Source organism: Notamacropus eugenii, chromosome 3 (genome assembly GCF_028372415.1).
Source record: "Notamacropus eugenii isolate mMacEug1 chromosome 3, mMacEug1.pri_v2, whole genome shotgun sequence".
NCBI classification, from domain to species: Eukaryota; Metazoa; Chordata; class Mammalia; order Diprotodontia; family Macropodidae; genus Notamacropus; species Notamacropus eugenii.
Genome location: NC_092874.1, coordinates 479,808,122 through 479,830,435, shown reverse-complemented (window position 1 = coordinate 479,830,435; position 22,314 = coordinate 479,808,122). Strand labels below are relative to the sequence as shown.

At 44.0% G+C, this 22,314-nt stretch overlaps 1 protein-coding gene across 3 annotated transcripts in view; it reads left to right on the top strand.

Annotated features, from left to right (window-relative positions):
* The window catches only part of AMPH (amphiphysin), a 184,280-nt gene that overhangs the window by 115,583 nt on the left and 46,383 nt on the right, over positions 1 to 22,314 (top strand). For all 3 annotated transcript variants that reach the window (XM_072599090.1, XM_072599089.1, XM_072599091.1), the window contains 6 exons: positions 5,592 to 5,699; positions 6,392 to 6,477; positions 7,181 to 7,256; positions 8,024 to 8,106; positions 12,715 to 12,853; positions 16,337 to 16,465. In XM_072599090.1, coding sequence (XP_072455191.1) covers positions 5,592 to 5,699; positions 6,392 to 6,477; positions 7,181 to 7,256; positions 8,024 to 8,106; positions 12,715 to 12,853; positions 16,337 to 16,465 — 621 coding nt within the window. The remainder of the gene's footprint in view (positions 1 to 5,591; positions 5,700 to 6,391; positions 6,478 to 7,180; positions 7,257 to 8,023; positions 8,107 to 12,714; positions 12,854 to 16,336; positions 16,466 to 22,314) is intronic.

Genomic DNA, 22,314 nt, shown 5'->3' with positions numbered 1-22,314 from the left:
GGGGCAGGCAGGTAAACTCCAGCCCTGTCCAAATAGGTGAAGCAGCTGAGTTAGAAATACTCTGAGGCAGGAATTGTAGTCATTGCTTCCAGAACCTCAGATGTAAGCCTTGTTCCATCTCTGCTTTCACATGAGCCTGGAAAATGCCTGCTCAGAGCTATAGGGTCAGACATTTTATATGCTTAGACTCCCCTGCTGGATACAGAGCCATATGTTGGCTATGTCATGTTCTGCTCTGTCCCTATTAGAATGGAAGCTCCCTGGAGCCAAGGACTGTCTTGTTTTTCTATGTGTATTTCTAGAACTTATCAGGGCACGTGGCCTATAGTAAACGCTGAGTAAATCTTTATACTTTCGTTTATCATTCATTTCTGCCTCACTTCCCTTCCTCCTTCCCTTCCTCCCTACATCTCACCTCCTTTCATCTCTTCAGATGTCATGCACACATCAGACTTGTCACTTACTGCCGCTGAGCTGGAGATGATCTGTCATCTCCGTAACAACCTTGTTTAGAGCAGAGCCTCAATGTATCCTCTCGTGGCCTTGGTGGGGTCTCAGCTGCTCTTCATTGGATTCTTTGCCCTGTGGGCTTCTGGCCAAACTTATCAATCATGGAGAATAGTTTTTAAAAAGTCAGATGAGGTCATAAAACCTAATTCTCTCTTTCCCTCCTGCACCCAGAGGGGAGGGGACTGACTTGCCCAAGGTCACACAGACAGGCCCAGTTGCGATTTTGCTGGTCGCAGTCCAAATCTCATGTTCTCTCCACTGACTCACACTGCTTCCATGCTACGAGAGAGATTCCTCAAGAACCACACCCCTCCTTCTCCCATTGTGTATCCTAGAGATGGCTTGCTTTGCTTTCCGCAATAGTTTTTGCTTGATCTCATTAATACAAGAACTTCCCAGTAGGGAAACCCTCTTCCAGTGCAGATCAGGAGCTGAGCTGATTTCTGACTTTGATTCTTAAAGTTGCCCAGAGTATGGAGACATTAGGGGACTTGTCTACAGTCACAAGATGATATGTGTCAAAGGCAGGACTTGAACCCAGATCTTCCTTTCTCTGAGGCCAGTCACTAAACTGAGCTGTCTCTGAAACAATAGATTCTTAGAACAAGCTGACCATGACAAATACCATGGAGAACTCCCATGTTGGCATCGTTGGGCCTTCCCAGGTCTCATGGATGGCATTCCATCCCCAAATCTGCCATCCCATCCAAGTGCATAAAGGTTTGCCACCCAGACCTTGGCTGCCAAGCTCTAGCTTTGGTCACCTTCAGTCATTCATGAAGCTGTTCGATATCAATGGAGGGGCCTCTCTCAGCAGAGGGAGAGCACATAGCTGAAATGGTGGATTGTTTAAAATGAGGCGGTAAGTATACTAACAATGCGTATGCACACCAGACTGAAGTGTTACTGATTATACAGTCACTGAATTGGGGCAGAGCAAATGAGAGGGCTGGAGATGTGGCCAAGAATTCTGACTTAAGATTCTGAGTGTAGATTTTTCAAAACCCAGCACTATGATTCCCATTATAGTCAACGGGGAACATGCTGCTGAAACCTCAGGCAACTTTCAAAATATTTATTCCAGTCCATGGGTAAGGATGGTGACTCAGAGCTCCTCAGGGCTTGCTGCTTTGTCTTGCTCTGTCAGATGGGATGAGTGAAGCAGCCAGCTCAGCTTTGTGGGATAAGGCAACCAACAACCAAATCTCTATTTTCAAATGGAACAGACTTGTCAACAGCCTGGTCCAGTCAGGGACAGCCAGGAGCATTTCTTGGCAAAGGTCACTGTGAGCTTGTCTTGGCTCCTGGGCACCAGCCACTAAATATATCTTGGTGGGGGTGTGCCAAGATACATTCTTCCAATGGACAGTTATTGGTGGTTCCTTTTAAACAGGCTCATTTGTGTTCTTTGTGGCAGAAGGCTGCTGAGCAGATGAAAATGCCAAGGAGTTTTAATTGAGCTAGACTGAAGGAAAAAGCTGAGTGTTTATTGTAAAAAGTAAGATAACATTTCCTGACCCCTGCCCCAGATGACAGATGTTTTGAAGAAGGCCCTAGTCCAGGATGGGAAACTGAACTAATGAAACTGATTTTAGAAGAATGAAGTAGAGCTTGGAAGTCTAAATGAGGGGAAATGCATTGTGATAAATGTCAAGTCTTATGTTTGATTTAAAAATAATCAGCAACCCAAGGATAAGACAGGGAAGGCATGGATAGGTGGCCCTATTTCTGAAAATAATTGGAGGGTTTTAACGAATGACTCATTGTGAATCAGCAATAAGATTTGACCACCAAGTCAGCCAAGGCCATGTGGATGGCATTAAGAAAGGCAGAGAACTTGACGACAAGGAGGTGATGGGGCCCTTGCTCTCTGCCCCAGTCAGGCCACCCATGGAATATTATGTTCATGCCGGGCACCAGTGTGGAAGGAGGACATTGGTAAATTGGAGAGTATCTGAGGAGGGAACCAAGATGGTGATGGGCCTTGAGTCCATGACCCACGAGGGTCAGCTGAAGAAACTGGTGTGTTTAACCAGAAGGAGAGAATCAAGGATCAGGGGTCAGGAGGTATGATGACCTTCTTCCAGTTTTTGCAGGGCTATTAAATGGAACATTTTGGGTGGCTGCAGAGGTAAGAACTTGTAGTTGTGCATGGAAGTTGCAAAGAGGTCAATTTCCCACCCCTCTGGGTTTTCTGTGCATTCATAGAATCACAGAATGTGATACTGAATGTGACCTTGTTGGCTATCTAGTCAGAGTTATAGAGAAAGCCAGCACCCTACAATAACATTCCCCCATAGGTGGACAAACAGCTACTGCTTGCAGACTTCTAAGAAGAGGCAGCCCACTCTCTTGTGGCATTCTTTTCTCTATAAGTGAAAAGTTCTTAATAATTAAAACTATATAATTGGAAAATGGACCATGTGCGGAGGTAGCAAATTCTCCTTCACTGAAGACCTTTGAGGAAAGAATAGGTTACCACAAATCAAGTGTCTCATAGTAGGATTATTTTTCCAAGTGCACACTAGACAGGGTACTCACTGAAGTCATTCCCAATTCTGAAATGATTCGATTCTGCTAAGAGGAGGAGCCAGTTTAGTACAGCAGAACCAAGGCTCATTTAGAGTCAGAGGACCTGGATTTGAATCCAGCATCTGATTCTCACTGCCCTGTGACTTTGAACAAGTCACTTAACTCCCCTGGATCTCAGTTTCCTCATGTGTACAGTGATAGAGCTAGACTAGATAGCCTCTTACACTCCTTCAGCTCTCTATCTATGAACCTATGAACTTCATCAAAGTAGTACCCTGGATACTTATTCCATTGATGTTACCCCTGCGTACTGTGTGCAGATCTTCTTTGCAAACCAAGCAACAAGGAAATTATTTCATAGACACATTTTGTTTTTTACTCACAAACAATGGACCCTGTTGTGATCTCCCACTGTCTTCATCAGACTTGGTTCCAAGTCCTTTCCAGCTACTTCCAAAAATCAAATCCTCTCTCAAAGAATGAAAGCAGGTCACCACCAAGGATACTGGAAGGGACATCCTGGGGCTCCAAAGGCAGGGGCAACTTGGGAGGCTTTTCAAGAATTGCATTCTCATTGCCATTACTGCTGTCAGGGGGCCACCTGAGGGAGCTTCTTTTCAGGGGACAATGATCATTCAGATCTCTGAAAGACCCAGTAGATGTGTTACCAAAGATGAGTCTCTTTCTGCCTTAGTCACCCCTCCTGTTTTAGGTTTTAAGTAGTGTCTAACATCTGCAGATCCTTTTTGACCCCATATCTTGTATTTGGGTATAGCCATGGAATGTCAGCAGTGTTTATGCATGTAGCTGGGGAAGTATACTAGATTTGGAGGCATGGGCTCTGGATTCAAGTCCCTACCCTGCTCCTCCCTGCCTGTGTGACCCTAGACAAATCACTTTCCCTCCCTGGGTCTCAGTTTCCTCTTTTGTAAATGCCAGACTAGATGAACTTTAAGGTTCCTTCCAGTTTTGCATCTGTGATCTTGTGGCACAAGCCTCCCCACCATTAACCCTGGCTCATCTAGTCTAGCCCTATCACTGTAGGTAGGAAGAGAAAAGAAAGGGCAGAAAATAGGAGTAGGAGGAGGTTGGGAAGGAGGGCCTAGATTGCTTAAGAAGGGTCTGTAGGAAAACACTGTAGGAAAATGTGGGTGGAGGGAGATTGGCTCATTGCCATGCAGCAACTTATTGTCAGTCTTCCTGCCCTAGCCAACCTTAGGTCATAGTTATAGATCACGTCTTGCCTTCATATGATATGAAAAGGGAACACTTTCTCAAAGGATATAGCTTAATGTGTCTGTAAGAGACATATGCTAGAGCTGACTAGAACTGGAATATCCGGTTGCTACCTTACTTTTCTCAATCCAGATCTCAGTGTAAAAAACAAACAAACAAATGCCTCCAGATGTTTCCATTCAGATTATCAAACATTTTCTAAGGGCTTACTACCTGTAAATATCAAGCATTGTGCTAGAAAATGGTGATATAAAGACCAATGTAATATGTCCTGCCCTCATAGAGCTTCCTCTACTGGACAAAGATCAATGTATAAAGTCGTTGTAATTTCCAATTTTATCGGGGTCATTCCTGTCTCTTAAGATCATGCTACTCGAGAGTACTTGGGTTCAAAAAAATCAACTTCACAGGGATGACATATGGAAGGTATGGCTAGGTGAAAGCGTGTCTGAAAAAGATCTAGGAGTCCTGGTGCACTGCAAGCCTAGTACAAGACAATGAAATGATATGACAGTCAAAAAAATCTTATGCAATTTTAATCTGAGACAAGCATAGTGTCTGGGACTAGGAAGACCTGGTCAGTTCACAGCTGAAGCCTTGATTTACAGGCCAGACACTAAGCTTTAGGAAAGACTTTGGCTGACTTGAGGGCATCCTAGAGGTGGCAATCATCTCGATTTCATTCTGTACAAGGGCTGGTTGAAAGACTGTCGATGTTTATCCCAGAGAAGAGAAGGCTTAGACCGGACGTGGTCACTGTCTTCAGGTACTTGGAGTATCATCACATAGCGGATTGGTCAGTCTCAATCTGCTTGGCTCCTGAGAGTCAACCAGACTGAACCAGCAACAACAGTGAAAAGAAAATCTTCCCAATAATTAGAACTATCTGAAGGTACAATGAGGTGCCTTAGGAGATTGTGGCTTCTCCTTCACTAGAGGTCTTCTAGCAAAGGTTTGATGGTCGTTTGTCTGGTATATTATAGAGGACATTCTTGGTCCTCTAGGGACTGACCAAGTAGCTTCTGTAGCATTCTGAATCTCTGATTCTCTTCCATGGCATCCTATTGCTTTGCCTTCCCATCTTCTTCAATCCAATGCACTTTCACAAGCCTTTACTGAGAACTTACCATGTCCATCACTATGCTCTACCCTGGGAATACAAAGCCAAAAAAACAAAGCAGCCTTAGCCCTTAAGCAGCCTCTTCCTCACTCCCCTGGTCAACTGCTACAAGTAGAGGAAAGAGCTGTCCAGGTCCACCATTTTACTGGGTCTTGATTGTTTTAGTAAAGGCCACAATTCCCTCCGTTGGCAGATGCGCATCGCCAAGAGGAGCAGAAAGTTAGTGGATTATGACAGTGCCCGTCACCACCTTGAAGCACTGCAGAGCTCCAAAAGACGAGATGAAAGTCGAATCACGAAGGTAAGATGTGCTGGGAGGGCCCTGGCAGCTCCCTCCACCTTCATGTGAGATCTGAGTGGCTTTGTGGTTGGGAACAAAGCCACAGAGATTTGTTTGGAACCAAGTCAGGGTCCAGGTTGTGGGACTGCTGTTTTACCTCCATTTTTACACATTGGTGGGAAATGAGCCCATTCTTCACATTATAGCATATTTTGGTCCAAGACATTTGGCATATCCATTGTTAAACTGTTGAAGGACATTATTTAGCTGCGAAAATGTCTGATAGACCAATCTAACATCGAGGGACACCATATTTAGAACTGGAATGTGCACAGTGGGGGTCAATTTGAAGCACTTACTGAATTTAATTTACTGACCCTTTCTTCAGATCCCTGTCAGGCCTCCTCTAGTTAGATCCTTTATGTTCTGATCAGATTGATGGGCTAGCTGGCACGCGGAAAGCAGGAGAACTAGGACCCCAAAGAAGGCTACCCTATCTAATCAGTTGACCTAACTTAAGATGAGTTTTGTAAAAACAAGTTTGGCATCTCAGAAACCAGACAAACAAGCCTGCCTTCTACTTTATCCAAAAGTGTGTAGGCTGACACACAACTCCAGCCTAAATCTCTTCTATCCAGTGATGCTGTTTCATGTCAACATGGTTACATCATTTTTTAGATAAGTGGAAATAAACAGGCTTTTGTTCCTTCTAGGCAGAAGAAGAGTTTCAAAAAGCCCAGAAAGTGTTTGAAGAGTTCAACATTGACTTACAAGAAGAGCTTCCTTCATTGTGGTCTAGGTAAAGCCATGTGTCTGCATGTTGTCTCCTCAGATAGAAGGTCAGTGCCAAGAGGCAGAGACTTTTGTCTTTGAATCTCCAAGGTCTAATACAGTGCTTAATATGTAATGGTTAATATTGTCATTTTGACCAACTGATGATGAATAAGTTGATTTTCAGAGAAAGGAATATGTCTTTTGGGGGGAATTTGCAAAAACTCCCTATTTCTGCAGATAAATATCTACTGAAATTCCCTACTTTTTGTGCCTTAGTTATCTTTCAGTCAATCAAGGCTAAAAGGCCATCATAGCCCCTCCTGACAGTATGATTATATGAAAGAATTCAAGTTTTCAGTTATCTGGGCAAATCTGCAAAGGCAGAGAGAGTTTTCTCACGGGGAATTCTCTGTCTATGAAGTTACACATCAAACAAACACACGTATATAGGCACGTACCACATGTAAGGTAAGTTTAGCTGGTTGCATTGATATCTCAACATTAATCTTTTAATGTAACATTTTTAAAGGAGCTTCATTAAAAATAAATTAGGTCTAGCCAGCAATATAAATCCGAATTTTATCCTTGCTTTCTTTCAAAACTGGATGGAGATGGAGTAACTGAGATGCTTCCTTAACCTTTGCAAGCGCCATGGTTACTGAATGGCCCTCTCTCCCTCTCTCTCTCTCTCAGAACTTCTCCCTTCTCTTTTTGCTTTCTTTCAATAGACGGGTGGGATTTTATGTCAATACCTTCAAGAATGTGTCCAGCCTTGAGGCGAAGTTCCACAAGGAAATCGCTCTGGTAAGTGGCATTGATCATTCCATGTGTGCATTACATGGTGGACAGGGATCTCTCGGTCTGGGGGCGAGAGGGACAGGCAGGCAGGTGATTCCCCCATTCCTGGGATCATGCATCTTTCTGGTAACTGGGTTAAATTCTTCACTGTTCTATCAAAAGCATGTTTGCAGTGGAGATATACATCTTAATTAGTGTTCTCTAGAGGATGTGCCTGATGTAGCAAGCCCTTCTCTGCTTTTGGGTCCCCTCTTAGAACTTCCCCATCTGTTTCTTTAGAAAAAGATATTAAGGGCTATGTTTTCTACTGATTATAAAGACCTAGGTTTAGGCCTGGGGTGGGGTTGGAGGGACCTTGGTAAGTTTTCTCTTCCATCACTTCATTTTACATACGAGGAAAAAGAATAAGAATGCTGGGCATAAGCTTTAAGCATCACTCTTCTGGCTGCCTCAGCAGTCCTCAGAGACCCTCCTTTGCAGATGAGTTTCACAAGAAAAACCACTCTGCCACTATTGCTCAAGCTCCCATATTCATTGATCAATTTTTAAAATTAAAATTAAGCACCTATGTTCCAGGCACATTATAACACCCCCCTCAGCTTCAAATCTCCCTCAGTGCCATCTCCACCTGCCTGTCCCCAGGCCTCCAAAGACTGGTTCTGTGATCCAGGCATAGTCCCTCAATCATCAGCTTTGAAAGAAAAACATGAGGATTCTTGAGTTAGGACCAGAATAATCTTCATCCAATGGACAAGTGCCTTCTGTTCCTGCAGCTCTGCCACAAGCTTTATGAGGTGATGACCAAGCTGGGGGAGCAGCATGCAGACAAGGCCTTCACCATCCAGGGAGCCCCCAGGTGAGTGGCTGTTCATTGAAAGGCATAGACATTCTTGTGGGCTCCTCCAAACCAAGTGCTCATGGATCTCCATGACTCCTCCACTTGGAAAGTCTCTTTCTCATGTCACATCCTGAAGAGGTGCCATTAGTTACAGGAAGGAAGGAATAAATGAGTGAGTGAATAGAAGCATGTGCGGAGGGTTTACTATATACACTTAGCACTGTGCTAATTCCTGGGGATAGATATAAGAAACCAAAAGTTTCTCCTTTCAAAGAACCCCCATTCTAACTGAGAGAGGGTCCAGTCGCAGGGTAGATGATAGGGTCTGATGGTCTTACAGTTGCAGAGACAGGGTATACAATAAGCCCCAGGGATGCTCAGGGTATATTATCGATGACTATGCCTGGGGAGCTGAAGGATGCAGTGCCAGGTTAAATCCTGGCAAGCCTTGCTAGAGTGATATCCAATGGGTGTGAGCAGCCACATCCATGGAGCAAGTAGTGGGGAGCAAGAGGAGTCTGACCCACCCCTAGAATGGTGCAAGGTCTTTGGGATTCCTCTGCTGGGCTGAGAATGTGAAGTCAGTGTACAAATAGATGAGGAAAAGACAAAGGAGGACTGGCAAGAAATTTGAGAGAAGAGGGTTTCCTGTTGTGCTCCCAGTGGGCCTTCCAGATGGGTCCTAGGTTGGGCAGGCATGTGGACCTTTTCTACATTCCTGCAAAGACAATTGAGAAGGAGAAATCAGATAGGTAGAGGGGGGACCACAAGAAAGCAGCGACTTGATGTACAAGGGAACAGAGAGAATGCAAGATCAATGCAGGTTCAGCAGCAGCATCAGAAGCTTCTAAGAGATCAAGAAAGTTGAGGAGTGAGAGAAGAACATGGATTAGGTAGTTAAGAGATCCTTAGCAATCCCAGAAAGACCTGTTTCAGTCCAGGGGTTGGGTCCCAGCCATTCTGCACAGGCTTGAAAACTAAGTAACAGTGGGGAAGTAGACACCCAAGAATAGATGTGTGAATCCAAGCCATTAAAATAAGGAGCACTTTGGAAAGAGGGGAGAGGAGGGATAAGCACTTCCTAAGCACCTACTATGTGCCAGATCTTGGGCTAAGTGCTTTGCAAATATTAGCTAATTTGAGTTTGATGTGTCAAGCCAAACTGTGCTCATAGAAAAGTTTCTAAAGATGGGAAAACTATGTCCAGGTTTGTAAACTGTAAGGAAGGCACCAGTAGATGGGGAAGACATTAAACTCATGAATGTGAGGAGATAGGAAGGCACAGGGTCAAGGTCAAAGCAAGTGAGCTCCACTTGGCTAACCTCCAGTCAGGCACTCAGACTTATGAACACACTTTCTGTGCATCTACTCTGCTATCCAAGTCAGCCTCCCCCAGTTATGTCCCAGCAGCCTTTCCCATGTACAATGCCCCTGTGAAACATCAGCACCCTTCACCATGGATGCCTTAGCTCTTTCAGCACTAGGGACAGTTCTGGAGAGAGCTTTCTGCCAACACAGCAGGGACAGGCAGCATCTGTCCATATCTGCAATGTCCTCATCTTCTAAAGATGGTGTCTGTCCCTCCCTGTGCCATAGGGTTCAGGTAAAAACAAACAAGAGCATGAATCTGAGCTAAGAGGATCTGGATTCAAATCCTACCTCAGATATGATTACCTGGGTAAGGTTGAGCACATCACTGACCCCTTTCGGTAATTAGGGTGTTAGACTAGAATGTTTCCTTAGTCTTTTCTGTGACATATGATCCACAAGCTACAGTCCTGAGTCAATCAAGAAGCAGTAAGCAAGCACCTCCTATATGCCAATCACTGTGCTTAATGCCAGGGAGGCAAAGAAAGGCCCAAAGTCTTTGTTCCCCCAGGGCTCATGCTCTCATTGAAGAGAGTAGGTGCCGACAGCTTTGGGCAAATAAGATATGGACAGGATGAAGTGGAGAGAGTCAACAGATGAACAGTATTCCCCCTCCCTCAAAGAGATATATAAAAAACCCAATATTTTTGAAAGAAAATCTATTTTTTTGAATAAGCAAAACTAATCAATACATCTAAAAGACCTGGGAAAATGTTCAATGTTTCTCACCCATTGCCCCCTCATCTGTGCAGAGTGGGTGGAGTTGGAGGATTTCCCACTCTCTCCTCTTTGGAGCTAAGTTTGTTCTTTGTAATTTGTATCATTCCCTTTTGGTGTTTTGGGAGTGGTGTGGCTTTCCAGGTACACTGCTTTCATCCCTTTGTGGGTGTTGGTTTTGCTGACTTCAAACTGCATCGGTGCATGTAAATCCATGCTTCTCTGGATTCATTATTCATTGTTGCAACAATCGTCCATCCATCCACCATGGTTTGTTTAGTCATTCCCCATTCAATGGGTGTCTATTTTGTTTCCAATTCTTTGCTATCACGAAAAAGGGCTCCTATTACTACTTTGACGCTTATAGGGACTTTCCTTCTTATCATTGACCTTTCAGGCTATATTTGCCGAATTCTATATTGCTTTCCAAAATGGTTGGAATCATTCACAACTCCACCAATAATGCATCCATGTACCTATCTTCCCACAATTCCTCCAGCATCAACTGTTATTGTATCTGGTGAAGGGTAGGAAGAATCAGCAACAGCTCATGTTTTTCCCCACCAGAACAGGGTCAAATACTTGTCATTTTTTAAGCTTAAGTATTATCAAATGAGAAGAAATCAGTCACTAAGCATTTAAGTACCTACCATGTACTGGGGATAAAAAAACTAAAATAAGTAACATTTTCCCTAAAAGAGTCTACATTTATTGATTCAGTTAGCATTTCTTCAGCACTGTGCCTACTGAGATTAAATCAATCAACAAGCATTTAAGTGCCTACTATGTGCCAAGCACTATATTAGTCCTTAGGAATACGAAGACAAAATTCCTGCCCTCAAGGAGCTTATATTCTATTGGTAGTAAGGATACAAATCCATTAGCAAGTATTTATTAAGAGCCTACCGGCTGGGTGGTGAGATTACAAGGACAAAAGTGAAATAGCTCCTGTCCTCAAGGAGTTTACATCCTATGAGGAGAAAAAAAATATGCAGACTGATAAATACAAAAAAAATGCAATGGAAATAAAAGATGATTTCAGGGATAGAGGGATGTGAAGGGGTCAGATCTTATTACTGACATATCCTTCTTTCATTTTCCTAACGTCTCCTCAGAGAGAGGTGGTGAGTGCGCTCTCAGAAACCCTTCTCAAAGCATTCGTTTGGGCTTGGCTTGGAGCAGCCATGGTTGACGGCTAGCGTCTGCAATCATGAGCCGCACTTGCTTGCTTTCTCGAAAGACCGCAAGGACTCAGTTTCCTCAGCCTGCTGAGTCTATACCAACCCCTGCACCGCACATGTGCTTTTGTTTTAGGTAAAAAAAAACTGCTTTCTCCTCGAGCTGAAGTATATAGAAACCCCTAGAGAGCAGAGTGCCCCTGAGCATCCTTGTTAGCAGCAGTCATTAGCAGATATCAACTCTGGCTACTGTTCTTAGGAGTTACGTCATACTTAGGAGTGATGTCCTTGACATCTGAACACTTCAAACCACTGGGTTTGACCCATAAATCTCTAGTCTGATTCTAGACAGGAACAATTGTTCCTGTTCCTAAGTTCCCAAGCTCCTATTCCTAAGGAGAATGGTCACTTCCCAATGCTTCTGTGGCTTCTCTGACTATGGCATTTCATCATTCACCCAACAACAGCTGACCAAACTCTGGGAAGGCAAAATCTTGACTATTTTATGATGTGTGCTGCTTAGGGAATAAATGAGCACAGGAAGTGGTGGGAGAACTGAACTGACTTCAAAGCCCATCACTAACATTTACTTGTTCTTACTGTAAGAAAATTGTTTTTGCTGTCAAAGCCTCTGTTTCTTCATTTATAATACACAGATGATTGATATATAAATATATTACATAATATATATATATATGTTTCTCTCACAAAGGCTTTTTGAGATTTCCTTGGGGTGACATGAAAGCACTTCCAAGCCCTGAAGCCCTGTAAAATGACAGGTATTATGCTTTAAAGGCTCCTATTTAATACAGAGATGAGGATACAGAAGATACTCCATTTAATATGGTTTAAAGTGGCTATTGACATGTTCTAGGTCAGGACTTCTAAATATTTTTTGTGTCCTGGAACACTTGGGTGTTTGGTGAAGTTTGGTGAAGCCCTGGACCCCTTCTGAGAATCATGTTCTAAATGCATAAAATAAAACAGTGGATTACAAAGGAAGCCAAGTATCTTGAAATGCAGATATCACACCCCTGGTTAAGAATTACAAGACTGTGTTGGAATAATCATCAGAGTTGGAGCCTGGAGCTCTGGACTCAACCATGATATTTGCTATTTAGATAAGCCCCTGAGCCTCAGTTTCCTTATCTGTAATCTGAGGATAATGACTATATTGTCAGCCTCCCAGGATCATTGTGAAAGAAAATGTTTTGGACAACCTGAAAGGGCTACAAGAAAGTGAGTTTTTTCACCATTACTAACAAAGGTTGATTTTTGGCATTTACTTAAAAAGAGCAAAAAAAAAAAAAATTCCCAGTTCCTGCTCAGGCTGTGGCATGCTTACTTTTCTTTTTCTGTCTAGTGATTCCGGTCCTCTCCGCATCGCAAAGACACCATCACCACCAGAGGAGCCTTCCCCCCTGCCCAGCCCAGTAGCTAGTCCGAATCACACCTTGGCGCCTGCCTCTCCTGCACCAGCCCGGCCAAAATCGCCTTCACAGGTAGGAGGGACAACGGGAGAGCCAGAGGGGTATGGAGGTGACAGAGCTAGAGGAGCTTTCTATTGGATGCCATGGTCACAAGAGAAGGGTGTTCCTTAGGACTGGTAACAGAACATCAGGAAAGACCATTGCTAAGAGAAGGACCTATCTGCAAAGCCAGATCATGCTCTAATCCCCTAAGGAGACTCTACAGTCTAACAAAAATGAAAACATACCGTCAGTCAATTATCCCAGACATCTCAGCCCTGCTCTCTTCCATGTCTACAATCTTGTTCGGGAAACTCCTTCTACTTACCATGTGGATCTTCTTACTCTTCATCCACCAAAACACAACTCAATCTTCAAGGCTCAGCTTAAATAACGCCTCCTCTGAACTTCCCAAATACTTGGTGTGTGTCACCCACAGGGTCGAACATTTGAGTTCTCTATGCCTGTTGCTTGTCGCCCCTCATTGACTCCCTCCCCTTGAGGGTTGCTGTTGCTCAGTCATTGTCAGTCATGTCTAACTCTGTGACTCCATTTGGGGTTTTCATGGCAGAGATACTGAAGTGCTTTGCCACTTTCTTCTCCAATTCATGTTACAAATGAGGAAACTGAGGCAAGGATTAAGTAATTTGCCCTGGGTCACACAACTAGTATGTGTTTGAGGTCAGATTTAAACTTGTATAGATGAGTCTTCCTGTCTCCAGACCCACTGCTCTATCCACTATGGAACCACCCAGATACCCTTGACCTTTATGGGAATGATATCATTTTTCACAACCTTGTACGATTTATAGCAAGTAACAAGCTCCTTTGCACCAAATTGTCCTAAATAACTATTGGATGAACATCAGTGAACTGATGAAATAAGCCCTGTTTGGGGGGCAAGTTGGGAACCAACCACCAGGGCTCCCTCCAATTGCTTTTTTGTTTAATTTGGTCCAGAGCTGTGATTTCACTGATAACACAAATGTGCAGTGTGGAAAGTCTTTCCATTGACTCAGGCCTGAAGCGCATTTGTACCTCATGGTCTCAGAGATTTGTCCAGATCTAGGAGGCTAGTGTCCTACCCAAGGTCACACAGTCAGATGTGTCCGAGGCAGATCTAGAACTCAGATTTTCCTGGCTTCAAACTCAGATATATACCCTCCAGTAATTCTGGACAACTACAAGCCAATGTTGGGTAGAAGGGAACCCAAAGACCTCCATAGAAAGTGAAAGTCGTTTCTTCTGTAACCTTGAGATATGAAATAAGGAGACTTTGCCCTGAAAGCATTTCAAGGAGAGTTGAGACGTTGCAGGATCATAGATTTAGAGCCAAAAGGGACCTTCCAAGCCATCAGGTCTGACAGAGGAGGAACCTGGAGCTCAGAGATTCACCCAGTATCACACATCTTTCTGAACTGGCTCTTTCCCACTCCAGGTCCAGGGTGCCTCATTGCTTCCTTCCTCCTGTCCATGAGAATGTCGGAAAGGCCTATTTAAGAGAAATGTCCTTGGAGGCATCTCAGCCTTGGATCCAGCAAGGATAACATCCAAATCCTCCCACTGACTTGTCCTAGCTGTGTCACCCTGGGCAAGTCACCTCACATCTCATTGTCCTAGACAACATTTCATTTTATTTTTTTCAATTAACAAGCACTTATTTTCTCTCCATCTCCAATTTAAAAGAAAAAAAGCCTCACAAAAATGTGCATAGTCAGACGAGACAGATTCCCACTTTGTCCACGTTTAAAAATGTCTATTTCATTCTGTGACTTGAATTCTTCGTATCGAGAATAGAGAATGAAACTATGAAAGCTCATTGAGGATAGGATTCTATTGTTTTTGCTGCCACAGGAAGTGTTTAATCAATGCTTATCAATTGATTGACAAACTAGAAACTAGTTGCAATTCACATAAGTGGAGGGAGTTTCCACTTGGAGAATTCCCAAAGCCACTGAAATCATGGGTCCATAGTTTAAAAAAAATTAAGCCATCTTTTCCTTTAGACCAATTTGAATAAGGTGATTTTTTTTTGGTTGGTGTCACTGTGTTTGTGAAATGCATCCAGGAAGCCCTGCAGATCTGGTGGCTTGGTGTGTGCCCTTCCTGGTCTCTCCACCTTCCCCCAAAATACTAATGGCAACACCAGCAGAAGCCCATGGCTTTGGGACTCAGTCTGGATCAGTCTGCAGAGTGACATAAGAAAGGGACCCTGACCCAGGGCAGGAGCCTCTGGCCAGGCCTTCCTGATATCTTTGAGAGACCCCAGAAGAGGGTTCTTTAAATCTGGTGTCTTCTAGGTCCCTCCAGCCTTCTTCATAGCTGTGCTCGGTTCTGCTTCTCAGACATCTCCATTAGGGATCTATCAGTCTTCCCACCTAAACCAGAGTTCTTTAAGTGCAGCTAGAGAGCTTTTAAAAAATAGTCAAATACAACCTTTTCAGGCCTGCCAAGAGGAGTTTTAGGCTTCCCTCTCTACCCAAGATTTCATTCTGAATCACTAAACTTGTTTCTTTACTTTTTTAATATTTTATTTTCCTCAATTACATGTAGTAGCAATTTCTACATTCATTGAAAAACTTTTTGAATTTCAAATTCTCCCTCTCCCTCTTCTTTCTCCCTTCCCTGAGATGGTAAGTAATTTGATCTAGGTTATATACGGGCAATCACGCCAAATGTATTTCCACATTAGTTATGTTGGAGTCATTAAGTTTCTATGTCTGTGATATAAATGTCCCACACGATATTTGACTGATGAAAAGGAACCTTTGCAGCAGATCTGTCTGATGCCTCTGCCATGGCAAGTCACTTCACCCCTCCAAGACTCAGTTTCCCATTTATAAAATGGATTCTAGGATCACAGATGTAGAGATAGGAGGGGCACAGGGGACATGATAACATGACCTAGGGCTGCAGTTAGCCTCGAGTCATCTCCAAACAGGAATTCTTGCTCACATAGGCCTCAGATTCCTTATCTGTAAAATGAGTAGATTGGACTAAATGACCAATGAGATTTCTTCTCTGGACAATTGAATTTGTGATCTTGGGCAGACCACTTAACATCTTCAGGCCTCAGCTTCCTCACCAGTAAAATGTGGTGGCTGGACTCAGTGACCTATAAGGTTTCTTCCTGCTCTGAACTACAATCCTGGGATCACAAGTGCTCCCCAGTGTCAGACAGGAAGTTCAGAAGATCCTTGATTGAAAGGTGGGTGGGGGTGGGGAACCTCAGAAAGCATCAAATTCAACGAGTGACTTACCCAAGGTCATACCAGTAGGTAGGTAAATACAAGGTAGGGTTTGAACACAAGTCCTCTGGTTTCTGAGCCAAATTCCTCCACTGTGTCCTAGCACCTTTTTGGGTAGAGTACATGTTCTGCCCCATCCAGGGGAGCAGCCTCCCTGTAAGAAGGCATGGGTCTCCTTAGGAGGATTTAGCCCTGAGAGGGCATTTCTACAAGCTTCAGTCATAGGCCTTGTCTGCACAAACTTACCATTTTCATCCTTTTTTCCTAGTTGCGGAAAGGGCCTCCAGTCCCACCTCTACCCAAAGTCACTCCCACAAGGGAACTGCAGCAAGAGAACATCATCAGCCTTTTTGAGGACAACTTTGTCCCCGAAATCAACGTGACAGCTACTTCTCAGGTCAGTGGTACAGTCTGTGAAGGTGGGGCAGGACAGGGCCTATAATGCTTGGTGTGTGTGTGTGTGTGTGTGCATGTGTGTATGTATGTGTGTGTATGTGTGTGTGTGCATGTGTGTATGTATGTGTGCGTGTGTGTGTATGTGTGTGTGTGCATGTGTGTGTGGGTGTGTGTGCTCATGCATGCACATGGCAGAAGCCAGGACAAGACAGCTGCCCATGCCCACGTATGAAAGAAAGGACCCAATGAGAAGGGGTGGAGCTGTTGGAGTGGCTGCTCCTTTCAGCTTGGGTTTAGCATTTGGTCCCTATCTGATTGTATCCAGATAATTTGGATTTCAAGAGTAAATGGAAAATGAATGACTTGTGTGGAGGCTACCTCTGGTTCTGGACAGTCTAGAGGCAGCTCTGGCATCTCTGGAAAGTCATTCCTGTTTTAGGTTGAGGTCTAATTAGATTTAGGTCTAAGTCATCCAGTCATGGTTTTGGGCTCAAGAACAGAATTCAATAATCTGGGCTCCTGCTAAGGTTTCTTCACCTTATCCTCATTGAGACTGATAGCAGAGCCCATAAGTTCTCCTCAAAAGTCAAATGACTACAGCTCTTTCTTATTTTTCTGCAATAATTATTTGTAGCAGCTATTCATGCCACCTAGCCAGCTGGGAACACATCAATAATTCCAACAGTACTGTAGTGAGAATGGATGGATGGATGGGTGAAAAAGCATTTTTCAAATACTTGCTATGTTCCAAGCACTATGGCTAAGCATTAGGGATGCAGACATAAAAGAGAAGGCAGCCTCGGCTGCCCAGGACTCTCTATTCTAATAAGAAAGATAATATGTGTAGGGGAGTAATGACCAGGTAGGGATATTTTGGTTTGGAATATTCTAGGAATGCTGGGGAGAACCATTGGTTGATATTGTTGAGTGATTTTTCAGTCCAACTCTTTCATGTCCCTGTTTGTTTGGGATTTTCTTGGCAGAAATACTGGGGTGGTTTGCCATATCCTTCCCTAGCTAATTTTACAGATGAGGAAACTGAGGCAAACAGGGTTAAGTGACTTGTCCAGGGTCACAAACTAGGAAATGTTTGAGTCCAGATTTGAACTCAGGAAGATGAGTCTTCCTGATTCTAGGCCTGGCACTCTATTTTGCCACCTAGTTCCTCTAAGGAGCACCACAGAGTAGTAGTCTGACATAACTTTTCTAGCAGAAGAGGCCATATTGATGTATTTATGATTCCAGAAGTGGAAAGTGATGAGAGACAATGGAATATACATGCAGCAAGAAGAGGGCTATCAAGATGAGTGGACAGTAAGGTGAGACATGGTTGGAGCCTGCCTAGATGTAGTGGGCAATGTGAGGCACTCAGCAATGAGTACAGTGAAGCACCAGGGCAGCAGTTTCAGAGCTGAAAGGGTTAAACTCTCTTGGCCATGGTCTGTGGTTGCAGAAGCTACACCAGTGGCAGGATCATGGCCAGGAAGTAAAGTAACAATAAGGGTAAGGGGGAAAGTGGGTGCTTCTTCACCAATAACATGACTAGTGTCTTCACCAGGTCCATGTGAAACAGCAATCCCATCAGACCTCTTACACTTTTTGAATATGAGCAGGGTGATCAAGTGGCAGGAGTTCCAGACTTAGAATCATGAAGAAAACCCTCTGCACACAGTCCTTGTGGGAGCCTGGGAAAATCCCTTTGCTTTCCTGGGTCTCAGTTTCCTCACGTCTAAAATGAGAATTTTACTTCATAGGCTTGTTGGGAGGATCAAATGAGAAAGGACTTAAGTAAAGTACTTTGCAAACCTTAGATCACTTTGTAAATGTCAGCCATTGTTGGTGATGGTGGTAGTAGTAACAGTAGCAGTAGTAGTAGCAGCAGCAGCAGCAGCAGTTGTTCAGTGACTCAAAGGAAGTGTCTGAAGTTCTTCAGGATCAGTGGAAGGGACTGAGGACTCCAAGCCTGGAGAAGCCAGGACTCTGGGAAGTCATGACGTTGTGGCCAAGCATTGGAAGTGCTGCCATTTGGATGGGGCACAGACTTGTCCTCTTTGACCCCAGAGGACATCCCTAGGAGCTATGAGTGCAATTGGAGGGAGCTGGATTTAGGGGTCATGTCAGGGGAAGCTTTCTAAACTTGCAGCTCTCCCAGTGTGGAGGGGGCCAGCCTGGGGGACAGTGGGCTCCTCTTCACTGAAGGGATTCAAGCCAAGGTGACTGGGGTGAGGGAATTCTTACTGGGCTCTGGGTTAGACTAGATGTCTACTGAGTAGCCTTCCAACTCTGTACTTTCATGGTTCTAAACTAGTTACTGTTGCCTGTTTTGTCTTGTTTCCTTTACTTTTTAATATTTTCTTCAGTTTGAAATTTTTATTCTTTTTCTTAACCTAAGGATAAAAGAAACCTAGCAACAGATGGATTAGAGCACAAGAGTTAAAGCATTTCTACTAATAATATCTGATATTATTGTCACATGCAAAGTGAGGTACTGAGAGAGCAACCCAGCTGGATAACTCGGGCCAGAAAAATCACTTTTATTTAAAATATGCAGAAATAATTTGTTTTGATCTGAACTGCTGGTGAAGTGGAAAGTTCATTGGTTTTCAAGTCAGGTGATCTGAATTTGAATCACAACATTACCACTTGGTACTTGTGTGACCTTGAGCAAATTTTGCTTCTTTTGGCCTATGAAGGGATTGGATAAGATGACCCTAAAGATCACTTCCATATTTAAATCTCTGATCTTGTTACAGAATCCTCTTACTGTCCATAAGGATATGGATGTGAGGGTTAAGTGCCTTGGTTTGAAAAGGGACCCAATGGTGGACAGATACAGAAGGCACAAACTTTGGGTTAACTCTGGCCTCCATCAATCCGTTTTAAAGTTCTTGCACATTTCACAAAAACATCTTCCAACTGAGTGTTGGCCTGGATGACCTTTTAAGTGCCTTTCATTTCTAAATCTATGATCCTATGAGCCTACTATGTGTCCTTGGACACTTCTCAGAGCCTCTGTAATATGGGGATAGAAATATTAGTAGACCCTCTCTCACATGGGGCATTGTTGCCCATGGCCATAAAGTCCTTTGCAAACTTCCAACTGCTATAGAAATGTCAGGTTCTGTCATCGTCATCATCCCCATCATCATCATCATCATCATCATCATCATCATCATTTTTCCTTGCACCCCCTCCCACTCTCTGAATGCATGGACATAGGGTAGCTCACAACCCATAATGGATGGAGAGCTCTGTCAGTTCTCCTGCTCTCACACAAGGATGATAGCATTAACAAGGCCATCTGGGCTGGAAGAGATCAGGAGTAGGCAGGCGGTGCACAGGCAGCAGCTTGGTCCATCATTCTTCACATCCATGACAACCAGAATGGCCTTGACAACCTCCAACCTTCTGACTCCAAGTCCCTGGTCCTGTCACCTACATCCTACTGACATACAATCGGGCTCCCTCCCTTTATGACTTGTGCAGTTGGACCCTTCTCTAGTGAAGTGGCCGGACTCAAGGGCACTTGTGTTAAATGTGACCTGGGGAAGTTGCCCGAATTACAGGCAGAGCTGTGACATGTGAGGCAGAGGATCGAGGCATCAGGAGGAGGAAGCAGATGAAGAGATAGAGAGAACAAGCAGAATTACAAAGGGAGGATGGGAGAGCAGCAGTGGGGAAAGAGGATCCTGGAAATCAGAGCGTTGATGTGGACCTCCATGGACGTTTCCTTCCTGAAAAACATGTTTCATATGTATGTTTTACACAGGGAGTCCTATTTAAATTAAGTTTCCATCAATTCTGTAAATGGTTTCTCTTCAAACGGGGCTGTCTTTTGAATAAAAAGAGAGGTTTGTTTTCAAAAGGTACTAGATCGGAGGGTTCCAACCCACAGAGACGTCACAGGGCAGCTAGTGGATAGAACACCAAACATGGATTCAGGAAGACCTGGGTTCATCAGAATCCTGCCTTGGACATTTACCTGCTCTGTGATCCCATGAAAGTTACTCACCCTATCAGTATCAGTTTCTTTATCTGAAACAATAGAGGGATTAGAAGGAGGAATCTTCTCTCATTGTCAGGGTAATGAACCATTTCATAAATCTTAGACATTTTATTTTTAATTCTTTAAATATTTTATTTATATATTTTTATTTCATTTCAACAAACATATTAAAAACTCGACACTATGTTAGGTGCTGGTGATACAAAGTTAAAAAGGAAACACTTTCTGCCCTGAAAAAACTTACAGTTTATTGAAGGGAAGACACACATACACAGATAAGGAAATACAAAGGAATTTGAGGAGGGAGAGAATTCTAATACTTGACAGGGGACACAAGAAGAGATCAGGGAAGGCTTCCTGTAGGAGGTGGACACTTACATCCCAGGATCATAGAATCAAGTGAAAGAGAAATCAAAACTTAGCTAGTCCAATCCCTCATTTTACAGATGTAAAGGAGTGGAGAGTGAGGTCTGTCCCTGGGTCACACAGGGAGGAAGTAGGGCAGCTGAGATTTGAACTGAGATCTGTTCCTTCAGGTTCAGCCCTCTGCCCAGGGCATCATGCTGCTCAAGTCTTAAAAGAGGCTGGAGATTTGAGGAGGCAGAGGTGAGGAAAGCACACTGTCTAGCCAAGAGGGACAAGAGGCCCAGGGGTGGGAGAAGGTGTATTGAGTTCAGGGAATAGCTAGTATGCCCACTGGACTGGTTCAGTCAGTGAAGGACAGTAAAGCCACTGATTTAACTCTGGAAAGGATCATGGAGGTCATCAGGTGTAAACTTCATATTTTACAAACCATGAAACTGAGGATAGGAGAGGTAATGAAGCAAGAATGGGAATCAAGGTGGAAACTGGGGTATAGAGAGTGTTCAATAACAGACTGAGGCGGTTACAGACATGAGTGTCCAGAAAAATAGCAGTATGGGTGGATAAACCCTTAGAAGAGAAAGAAATGTCCTCGTTTCACCATCTCCTGGCTGTTCTTGGTCTACACCTGAAAGGTGCAGAGCCATTCTTTCCCCTTCCCTTTACTTCTCCTCTCTAAAGGAAGGTAAATTTGAATGGCCAAAACATTCCCAGTTGACTTGGGTTTTACTGTCTCGTTTCCTTCCCTTCCCTTCCCTTCCCTTCCCTTCCCTTCCCTTCCCTTCCCTTCCCTTCCCTTCCCTCCCCTCCCCTTCCCTCCCCTTCCCTCCCCTTCCCTTCCCTTCCTTTCCCTTCCCTTCCCTTCCCTTCCCTTCCCTTCCCTTCCCTTCCCTTCCCTTCCCTTCCCTTCCCTTCCCTTCCCTTCCCTTTCCTTTCCTTTCCTTTCCTTTCCTTTCCTTTCCTTTCCTTTCCTTTCCTTTCCTTTCCTTTCCTTTCCTTTCCTTTCCTTTCCTTTCCTTTCCTTTCCTTTCCTTTCCTTTCCTTTCCTGTCTTTTCCCTGTTCTGTCCTTTCCTTCCCCAAAACCTTAAACCTGCTGCACTCTGAAGTTGGGACCCCAATGGGCCCCTGCCTCTGAACCCTCCTAGCTTTAGAGTGATTATCAGTAGTAACTGTTGCTGTTTCCCTCCCAACCTGATGTCTTTCTTTTTCTTGACCTCATTAAAAGGGCCATGCCCTGGCTCCTTCTTTAACAGGCCTATCCAATGAATGGGCATTGCTTCACCCCAAGTGAGCACCTTCAAAGACCTTGGCCTAAAGGGCCCAAGGTCTCCCAGTGCATCCTGGGTCATCTCCAGTCATCCTGATGAATATCTAGTCATTGGATTCAGGTGGCTCTGGAGGAGAGGTGAGGCTGGTGACCTGCACAGCCCTCCCTCACTCAAAACAGTCAAGTGCAAGTCATGTCATCATTTCTCTGACG